At 35.9% G+C, this 11,332-nt stretch overlaps 1 protein-coding gene across 3 annotated transcripts in view; it reads right to left on the bottom strand.

Annotated features, from left to right (window-relative positions):
• Nucleotides 1-52: 52 nt before the first annotated feature.
• Nucleotides 53-11,332, bottom strand: part of LOC117125516 (alpha-N-acetylgalactosaminide alpha-2,6-sialyltransferase 2-like) — a 13,234-nt gene continuing 1,954 nt past the window's right edge. The window contains exons 3-10 of one of the 3 annotated variants that reach the window (XM_033272026.1): nt 10,371-10,451; nt 6,789-7,287; nt 5,721-5,889; nt 3,829-4,006; nt 3,323-3,467; nt 2,135-2,244; nt 1,908-1,988; nt 53-1,018 (exon numbers count right to left, since the gene is read on the bottom strand). In XM_033272026.1, coding sequence (XP_033127917.1) covers nt 781-1,018; nt 1,908-1,988; nt 2,135-2,244; nt 3,323-3,467; nt 3,829-4,006; nt 5,721-5,889; nt 6,789-7,287; nt 10,371-10,451 — 1,501 coding nt within the window. In that variant the 3' untranslated portion in view covers nt 53-780. Of the gene's footprint in view, nt 1,019-1,907; nt 1,989-2,134; nt 2,245-3,322; nt 3,468-3,828; nt 4,007-5,720; nt 5,890-6,788; nt 7,288-9,821; nt 9,858-10,370; nt 10,452-11,332 lie in introns of those variants that run through there. The other 2 variants (XM_033272027.1, XM_033272028.1) reach the window with 2 other exon arrangements.

The following is an 11,332-nucleotide window of genomic DNA, read 5'->3' on the forward strand; positions in this document are numbered from 1 at the left end:
TCTAACTATTATAAATATATATATATACTGTCTCTTATACACATCTTCCTATTACTGAGACTATGCGCTCATGCGTACGTCGTTTACAATTGTCCATTAAGTTTGGACCAATTTTGCTTAGACTTCTTGATTGTTAAGCTCATAATTTCATCTGGTTTCTGTGATGTATGAGCATGGAAACATTCTTGTAAGTAAACCATTTAATAGACGTTTGTGGTTGTTTCTTGTTATTTCTTGATTGTCATTTCGATGTTTGCGTCATGAAATTTAGTTGTTAAAGAGCGCGAATGTTTAATCGTGGAAAGTAAGGTGCTGAGATGAAAGATGAAATAACATTAATAAACAATTAGTATAGATGCGCATAGAACACTGCGGCAATTTATTATACGAAGGTTAGATTTAATGCTAGAAAAAAATTCCTTGGGGCTGCAAGGCCCGAAGGAAATTTTTGAATGCAATAAATCTAACTTAAGTATAATCATTTTCCCCTAGTACAATGTATGCAGTTATACTAATTATTAATTATACTATTACTAATCATTGTTTTAGGCCTATTTAGTAGCATTGGCCTATTATTCGTTACCACCCCGAAGTCCCATGCTTAAATATTTTTTTTAGTCTTACTACAGCTTAGGCTGCATTTCACATCGGACTACGCTGCCACCATATGTCCTTATTCTAATCACTTTGGTAGGCTTTCCGATCCAAATACAGTATGTTCATTTAAAACATTATTTTGACGTATAACCTGCAAAAGTTTAGTATCATAGTTAATGATTTTCAGCTGTACCAGTGTATTATTCCATTATCATTAAGTTGATTAAGAAGTTTAGTTTTCGCGTCATCTTGTTTATCTTCAATTCGTAAATTCCTTGTTCTGGGAGCATTTCTTTTGATTCTCTGCGATCTTCTTCCTAGACCAAACAGAGCCACTTCGTCACACGTATGTAGTGCCACAAATAGCATGGTTAGCTCTAGATCCAATGTACCACCAGAAACACTTGTAACATTAATCCATCTACCGAACAAATGAATAACAATCTGTTAACGTAAAAATGCTAAAAATCATTATTGTTAATCTATTATTGTCTATGGACGACTATTGATGGCGACAATGATAATGATGACGATGGTGATGGTGATGATAATGAAGACGACGACGATGATGTTGATAATGATGGTCAGTGGAGTAACGCCTATGCGGCCGTCCGCATGGCCCCCGACATCGAGGGGCCATAGGGTCCTCGATCTAGCACCCTGATCCAAAAGGGCTTGGTTGATACATAACAACATAATATTTCTCTGACATCGACTGTAGGACATCATATTAGGACTTTATCGTGCCGGATTAAAGGGAGCCCTGTCGGCCCGGGGCCCCAACATTTGTTTTTAAAATGGAGAAATTTTGAGGTCTGTGAGTGCCATTTCCAGCCATCTAGAGATGCCATAATCATTACTTTTCTTTCCTCAGCCCCAACCATGGTGGGGATGAGGACGTATAGACTCTGGATTGGATTGGATTGGATTTATTCGGTGCAAACACCAAGGATAGCCCACGAAAGTCTAGAAGACTTATTTCCAGTGGGGTCCTTCTGGTGGTGATTGGGCAGTACACCGGGAGACAATCCCCTACTCTTTTCCGAAGAGTGGACTGCGTTCTTTAACGTGTACATGGGCTATAATGCACACGGGACCAACGGCTTAAACGTCTCATCCGAAAGACGGTGCGCTAGTAACTTGTATTTCAGTCCTCTAGCTGAAACACAAGGAGAGGCAGCGATGGGAATTGAACCACGGTTCAGCGCAAACACAGCGGCTACCACCAGATTAGCCGACTGAGCTAAGCTGCTCTCCATTTGTGAAAGTCCCCCCTTGCTCCTTCCTTCCCCCATCAAATTCTTACTAACCTGTCTGTGACGTACCGCAGCAAATCTGGATGAAGAAGCCTGAATGAAGCTGACATATTCCTTGGAAGTAAAAGTGGTCGCCTGAAAACAGTACAATAAACTTTTGGTAAAGCACAAAACTTAAATTAGTGAGTAGCAAACTGGCATAAAACGGACCTTTCTGCTCTAAAGCCCCACCACTACAATCATGAAGGCCTCAAAAAGGATAGACTTGATGGGATAGTTACCTTCCTCTTGGGTCTATATTATCTAGCTGGGATGCATGTTGGTTCGTCAAAAGCCTATGCAAATACTTATAGGTTGATTCGTCAGTGTCTGATGAAATATATTTTACGTTCTAAATATAAATAAATAAATAAAGAAGGTAATTAGTCACTTTCATCGGTGATAACGGATATGCCTATTATCGAATGATGGATGATTTCGACAACTATTATATATATATATATATATATATACTGTCTCATAAGATTATTTAGCCTAATCTGATGTTCAACTTTATCATTGTGATCTATAATAGGATAAATACGAAATAAAGAAAAAATCATAAAGACAAGAGAACAAACGTTATCTTCAAATATTTGTTCAATTTTTCAGCATTATCGTTGATGCCCACATGATAATTAGGCCTATGCCTATAAAATAAGCACCATAATAAATTACAAGTACCGTAGCACAAAGATGATAATTCAAGGAAATTTTTTTTTATCCATCTATAATAAAAATGAAATTAAATTTGACACAATAAAAAGTTTTTCTGCAGCGGCATTTTAATGTACCCGAGATGATCTTGCATAGAACTGTCACACATGACGTTGTGCGGAGCGGTTGGCGCAGTTTGCGTTCCGGTCTCTTAACCTTAAGGGCGGAGACTGACCTTATGCTAAAGAGTATAATGTTTAATCGACCCCATTATCTTAATTTTGTTTCAGTTGTACCGTATTTATGTATATTTCTGTTGTATCACATCACATACGGTATATATGCCTATTTTGATTATTTTCTAGTCTAATTAAGGTCCCTTCGTATGATAATCACAATGGATCCTTAGTTGTGATTAAGGAACGTTACCTTATGAAACATATTTTTTTTTTTCTCTCTCTTTGTTGTTAAGTTCTCTCATATTTGAATTTAAATATGTAAGTATGTATTTGATGTAGTCAAGGAGGTACACCGTTCGGTCCATCTCGGACTGATTCGACTCGAAGTCACGTACGGTACAAAAAATCGCAACCAGGCTATGCACTCTTTCACTGTAGGCCAACGAAAATTCAGATCATGTTGACTATGGTAATATGCTCAATGAATGGTTCTATAATTCAAATCAATGACGTCACATAAACACAATTCTTTAATTAGTCCCACACAAATAAATGGGCCTCCCTAGGACCTACCGGTATCGTAACACCACTCACCTTCTTCGCGAGGGCATCAATAAACTGGAGACCGTATTTGGCCGAAATTCGCTTGGATTCTATTAGTGACGAGAAAGTGTAAAAATAATGAGTTGTTCTTTTCCCGACGTCTTCCTCAAAGCCTTCAGTTACTGCAACATTTCCCCTGTTACAATAATATATGTTTCATGAGAAATAGGTTGACTTTATATTATATTTCATCTATATCAAAAAATTAGCCTGCACCTGAATACTGAATTAAATGCAAACATAATATACTGCGCATGGTCATTCAGAAGCGATTATGCCGGAACCCGTAGGTCGCGAGTCTTAAAAGGGGGGGGGGGGAGGGGTGAATTAGAGGCGAACGTGAAGGGAGGTCGATGATTAAGTGATGGCGGTAGCTCGCAAAATAAGGTGACATGAGATGATTTTTAACTACTTGAGCGTAATTCCCAATTGGGTTGGGCTGAAGGAGGGAGCTTTTTTGTTGGGGTGTGGGTGGGGGTGGGGGTGTGCGCGCTTACCTGAATACATTAGCATACGAGTCAATCATCGAGCCAGCTCTCGACTTCAGCAAAGATGTAAGTTTGCCTACGACAGCACATCGTCTGCAATCACTTTTGCCTCCTCCATCTCCCGTCCGGTGATCAAAAAGGCTGCGATGTGCCTTGCTACGAAGAAGCTTCACAGTCCGATAAAGATCTAAAACATATAGGCCTACATACACTCGTATATAAGAATTTTAAAGATGTAATAATAATAGGTCTATATTATAACAATAATATTATATAATATTTAGACAGCAGTAGATACATAGGCCTATTAAATCCCCACTGGATCACCTTTTATCACACTCGTAGATTTATATTCTTCAACGTTAAAATTATATAGGCCTACATTAATAATAATAATAATAATAATAATAATAATAATAATAATAATAATAATAATAATAATAATAATAATAATAAATAAATAAATAATAATAATAATAGGCCTAATAATAATAATATATAGCGCTTCATTCATAAAGCCTCTAAGCGCCTCACATTACTACCCCGGTCATTGGATCAAACACGTATGGAACATATGCTAAGCTCCCTGGGCAGAATTCCATAATATTGCAGCTATTGTGTTCGAACCTAGAAGGTACCCACTTGTATTCCTGGGTGGAGAGAGACCCAAGGACACAACCGATTTGAGCGAAAGTTTCGAACCCCCGACCTGAAGGTTGGGAATCCAAGCCACAACCAATGCGACAACTGCTTCTACATCATATAGGCCTAAAGTAGGCCCTAAATACGTTTATAATATTATTTTAGCCTAATTTGATGTTCAACCTTATCATTGTGCGACTGTTCGAAAATTCATGAAGACTGGAGAACAAATGTTATCTTCGAACATTCGTTCGATTTTTCACCACTATCATTGAAGGCCTATAAAATAAATTACAAGTATTGCAGCACAAAGATGATAAATACGTTAACATTTTTTATGTGGCTATAATAAAAATTAAATTACGTTCAACACAAAAAAGGCTTTTCTCTAGCGACATTTTAATGTAACCGATGATCTTGTATCACTCATGAGGTTGTGTATGGAGCGGTTGACGCAGTTTGCGTTATTTCGGTCTCTCAAAATTAAGGGCGGAGACGAATGGAGCCTTCTCTGTGAATTTTGCTTGTCTCTTTGGGCAAGGCATGACCTTTGACCAAACATTGGCAAGCACGACTATAGAATACTCCCCAGGGAGTGGAAGAGGTTACACTTTGTGCTGGTTTGATTATCGATCCAATGGCCAGCGGTAATAACATCTAAGTCAGAAATACATTTATTCAGAAAAATTCAACAACAAATTACAAATTGCAATTTTTTTTACAAAGGCATCAAAAGAAGCGGTGGCTTGTTAGTTTGAATACCAAACATACAAAACATACACACAGAATACATAGTAAACACATCAACATTTAATTTTTTTAATTTGGGATCGCCCACAATTGCCGGCACCTCCCGGAAGGGGAAATGCCTCAGTGATCATCACGTCATAGTAATAATACCGTGCGCCTCAGACACCAAGACATCTCCGACAGTGTACTGCCCCGGAAAGTGCCAGCGATCATGGACGACTTCCAAAAATGAAGAAATTTAAAAAAAGAGCAAAGCAAGAAAAGTTTTCCTTAATAAGTATCTAATATCATCTCTTTCAATTTATTTTTGATCGAATTTTGCGAATTTATTTTTAAAAGGCTATCATATAGCTCATTCCAGATATTTGGTCCGTGAATAAAAATAGATCTGTGACAGGATGTCAGTCTAAAATAGCCTAATGATGTATTTTGCTTAAGATCATTAAGAATCGCCAATAAAATTAACCAAGCAGGAGACTCTATATTCCAGTAAAAGCGACGAACTTTACCTTCGTAACTAGCATTTTTCCAACCGAAAGGTGGTTGATATTCTCTCCTTTGGTAGTATTCCCGCGGGCTGAACATGGAATGATAAATAAGAATTGGAACGTCAGCTATATAACGATCCTGGAAGACTGTGCTGAGTTTCAAAGTGTTTCTTAAAGAAGTATTGCAATCCTGAAGCAAAATATAAAAGAAGCAGAAAAAAAATTATCGCTGGCTACCGTTATATAATAATGAAATGCATATTTATATAATTAAAGACAGGCGTGAGCGCTTGACGACGCGACATCGTCTTTATTGTCGATGCATAGCGTGAGCGGATTGTCATTAAAACATATGTGTTGCGTGCGCCTTTCACGAAATCACGTCGGCCGATGTGACTGTTCGCGCAGTATGTCCGACTTTTAATCGATCCAGGCCCACATTGCCTCGTAGAACGATTATGACATTTGCCGACGAATCAATCTCCGCTCTTTGTGAGCACTTGACGACGATACGAAGCATGCTGATTGTCGGTGGCCGACTGAGACGATTGTCATTAAAACTCTGAAATCGCGTCGGCCGACCACAGTAGTGAAGTGTGCTCGGCTTTAGACTTAGACTATTGTTATCATCGTCATCATCATCACCACCACCATCATCCTCATCATCATTCTTCATCATCATCATCATAATACATATTGTAGCATAATTAATTATATATTATCATTATTATAATTATTAATGACAGGTACAGCATTGTGGTTGGAATTGAAGTTTCTGATTCAGATAATTTACACTAATAAACAAAAAAAAGAGTGTAATTTGTCAATCAAAACATAAAAACGAATTTCCATTTTACAATGTAGAATATATAACCAATTAAGTTATCTTGAAAATAAATACATTGTGTTATAATCTGCTTGAATTAATCAACCGATATTATAAAATAAATTTATGAAGATTATATGGGCCCTAGTGTGTCTGACTCAATGATCGCAAGCGAAATCAAATTCAGAAAATATCAGTCTACAAAACTGTTAAAAAATCACCATCCTTCAAAAAATCCTACGCATAATACTAAAACAACTTACTACTTTGGAGTACGAAATATCACGTCCGTAGAATTCGTTTGGTTTTAGCATTTTCTTCGATATATCTTCCTTAGGCTGCCAACGCAAGTTATCTGGAATGGCGTTTCGTATATTTGTTCTGTTCTTAATCTGATTACGATAGAATAATTCAATTGTTTCTGTTTTTTCTATTTTATTTACATCTTGTTTTTTTTTAAGGGTATTCAGCAAATCATTATCAAAACTCCAACACTCTAGCCGTAAGTATTTGAAACTTGAATTTTTTTTTTCGTTGTTGTGATCGTATTCTTCACTATTTTTAGAGACGACGCGTTGCGATGCGTTTTTATTATTTTTCAAAGCGTTTATTTGTGATGCATTTCTGATAATATATTCTTTATAATTTGCCATAAAGTCGTTTGAAAACACTTGGCGATGCATTTCACGCACAATATCCAAAAGTTTGTTTATTTTCTGCCGTCGAAATGCTTGTATTGGCGACTCTGTTTTCTGCGTATGTCTGTGGAGTAAATACAATGTAGTATAATTTCAATTGAGAACATGCCCAAATGAGGCAAGGTATTGAAATTTTCAAAAGTGATTGTTATAATTGTCGACATTATTTATTAACGTCTGTATAAATACATCCTAATAATACGGGAGAGGTTTTGAAATTTTTAATTTTTTCAGGAAAACATTGCACTGTCACATGGAGAAGAGAAATACAAAAATACAAAGCTCATAGTTAAAAGCAGGACTAAAATAATGATTAGCCTAATTAGAATGATCTTGTCAAGTTTATAATTAATTATCAATATTATTAAAAATAATAATAATAATAATAATATTAAGTAGAACAGAAAATAAACAAACAAATAAAAATAATGTAAGGTTTGGTGATGGTATACCTGGTGTGTTACTTACTCATGCGTTCCAGGCATGTGTTAAATGTTGGGCCATGTGGGCCTTGTATTCAATTTTTTGAATATGTGCTACATACACACATATTATTAGGCCTATTATTAATAATCTTTACACTTTCACAGATTCCATGATTTACACATATATAATTTTTTCGGATCAAATTATTTATAGACGCAACTGCTCTTTGATTTTTATTAACCGAGTGTTTCAGTACATCGTAAGGAGAACTCATTGACAGTAAATTCATGTTTTAGGCCTACTTTTGGGTAACCCTCCACTCGAAAGCTTATAGTTTCAAGTCAAGTCAATGCAAGACCTCCGCAACGATTAAAGCCCGGCTTAGAATTAAACACGGTGGCGCGCCAGGCCTAGTTACTATAGGAACAGCCCGGCTTGAGATAAGCCGCCTAGTTCAGACTGGCAGGTGGATAAACCCGGTGAGTTGAGCCGGGTTTATCCACCTAGTCTGAACTAGGCCATTGACTTCGGGTGACGAAATAACCAATAAGCATTGAATTACGTACGCTGTGAGCGATCGTACGTTTCGCGAGCAATGTTTTGAAACACGTTTCCTGGTTACGGTTCATTATTATGCAAATTCTCGCCTGGCTAAACCCGCTAGTCTGAACGCCCGGCAAAGTTAAGCCGGGCTTAACGTTGAACCGGGCTTAACTCAAGCCTGGCTTATCTCCAAGTCTGAACGTAGCCTCTGAAACAATATCGAACGGACGGGGTTTAGCGGAAAGTCTATATCAAACTCACTACAGGTCGATATTTACTTTACGACTGATAGTTACAGAACTGCAAATTGCCACAGCATAATTAGTGGTATTAACTGCATTTATGATTATTCTAATAATCTATGTGATAACACATTCAGTTTGCAAAGTACGGCGTTCTCATCAACGGATGTGCGTTGTTGCCCTCAGGGAGAATGTAGCGTCTCACTAACGGACTTCAATTTATCTATATAGGCCTAAACGCAAATGTCAATCGGTTGCTTGCCGCTTGATTAGATGAAGAACTAACTGAAACCATTTTTCCTGATTAGCTGGGGATGTCGTTCTGTTTTCATTCGGTTTCAGTATGTAATCACAAACAAAACCTAATTTCCGAAAGGATCGAACATAAGCCTATTGAATATTAAAAGTAGTTTGTTAATGATTGCCAAATATTCTCAATGGATAATGGGTTATATATAACTTTTAATGTATTTTTATGTACCGGTACTTTTGTATTTCTCTTCCCCTTGGTAGGAGTATATTTTGAATGAATAAATAAATTAATTAATTAATTAATAAATAATAATAATAATAATAATAATAATAATATAAAAAATTATAAATAATAATAATTATTATAGTAATATTAATAATAATAATTAATAATAATGATAATATAAAAAAATATAAATAGTAATAATAATAATAATGATAATAATAATAATAATAATAATAAAAATAATAATAATAGACAAAATTGTGAGGCATTCCAATAGGCCTATAATGTTTTAGGTTTACAGGGTATACTTGAAAATAGTGGCCTGTAATATAAGCCGAGAATATAAGTAATAAATTAGGTTGAATATTTTCCTAATTTATTTTTTAACATTATTGATAGTTTGCAAAACTGGTCTCCTGTTGTCCAGAGGAGAGGATTCTGAATGGGCAGATGTGTGTAGTGGAGTCCCATAGGGCTCGGACCTAGGACCAACCTTATTTGTAATTTATATTGATGATCTTCCTGATAATAAAAATTCTACCACCACACAAATGTTAGCTGATGACATTAAATTAGCTGGTCCAGTGGATATCGATGATCAATCAAATCATTTGGTTGTCAGATAAATGGCTACTCCGGTTTAATTCTCATAAATGTAAATGTATGCACATGGGATATGGATACCCGTCTACAAATTACAATTTAGGATGTGACAACATTAGTGATCATAGAGGAAATAGAACAGAATTACAAACAACTCTTTGTGTTGGCGCGCGCAGGAAGAAAGATCGCGTAACATATATTCAAACTTTATTTTTTTTTTTTAACAAAAAAAATGCCTTCACAAGAATTTCAACACTAGGAAACACTTCTATTCCCAGCAAATTATAGACACTTGGAATAAATTACCAGTACATGTGGTGGATCCACTCTTTTGAAAAGCATCTTCATGTCTGTTGGACTACGTTAGGAAATCATCCTCCGACCAAATTGGATATAAAATATAGGCATTGACAATGGGTATAAAAGGCTTTTGCCTATATTAAAACCCATTACTGCTTTGGATACACCCATTGCTTAACAATGGGCTTAAAACTTAAAAGAAGCTTTCTTTGTTTTTGTAGGAGCTTTGATCAGTAGGGCAAGAATGCTTTAATTGTTTATTCATAGCTATGTCAACAACTAGCGGTAATGTTTTGATTGGTTAAACACTTTTGGTACTTGTGCATATTATAAGCTTGCAAGTTGATAATTTTCCATTCTTGATGATGACAATAAAGTCGAAATATTGACACGATGGCGTGCATTTCCATGGAGTATGTATTATGCTTATTCAAGATTTTCATTACCTTTTCAAATGGTATTGGCCTATAGTGCGAAAACATAGAACAAATGCCAAAAACAAGCACTGTTTACAAATTGACTTTCAATATACTCACTCAAAACATTGTCTATTACCTTTCGAAAATGTTATACAGCGAAAAACATAAAACCAGTGCCAATAGGCCTAAGCAAACCGATGTAATTGACCGTCTTTTCCTGTAAAAAAATACCACGAAATTTAAAATAATACACCATCACTTACAGTAATACAGATCTCCCTCCACGTAAATACCCCCCCCCCCCCCCAAATCCCCCCCCCCCCCCACCATTTAAAGACCACCTTCAAAAAACCACAGCGGTCCCAATTAAATGCCTAACTTTTATTATTATCTGTTACCTCCAATTAAAGATTCCCTCTATTTAGAGACCAAAGACCATTGTTTTGGTGGACCTTACTGACAATATTTCCTCCAATTATAGACCACTATATTATAACAAACAGTGATGTTAAAGTATTTTTTTCTTTAATAAATCGTGTTATATATGACACATTCAACTATTAGACAGTGCACGGTTTTGTGTATGTGTTTTGTGTATATTGAATACCGATAATGTGCAGTAATAGTACATCATTTTGAAACATTTACCGTATTAAATTTTTATTTTCCTCTAAATAGAAAAATTTTAAGACCACATTTAGTGTCAAGTTTAATGCAGAGTTTTTTTTCATAGTGGTCTTTATTTGAAGGGAAGAGTTTTCAGTTGAGTCACCAAAACAACGGCCATTGGTCTGTAAATAGAAGGAATCTTTAAATCTGTAAATAGAGATATTCAAAAAGTTCTAATTAGTGGTACTGGTAGTATGGGCATTTATATTGCGTTGCGCCTTTTCCTTGCGGTTATAAAGCGCACGCCAAATCAGTTTAAGTGAAAACTCAATGTATGACGAGTGCCACAACTGTATTATTAAAACAATTAACAAAAGCAAAACACTGTGCTACAGACACAACAATCAGAAAACAATAATTGATAGTACTATGTAAAAAAGTGAGTAAGTCCAGATCTCTTGAATAGACCACTATAAGAAAGGTAAATAC

Source organism: Anneissia japonica, unplaced genomic scaffold (genome assembly GCF_011630105.1).
Source record: "Anneissia japonica isolate Jap-2015-1 unplaced genomic scaffold, ASM1163010v1 scaffold7731_len1735946_cov199, whole genome shotgun sequence".
NCBI classification, from domain to species: domain Eukaryota; kingdom Metazoa; phylum Echinodermata; class Crinoidea; order Comatulida; family Comatulidae; genus Anneissia; species Anneissia japonica.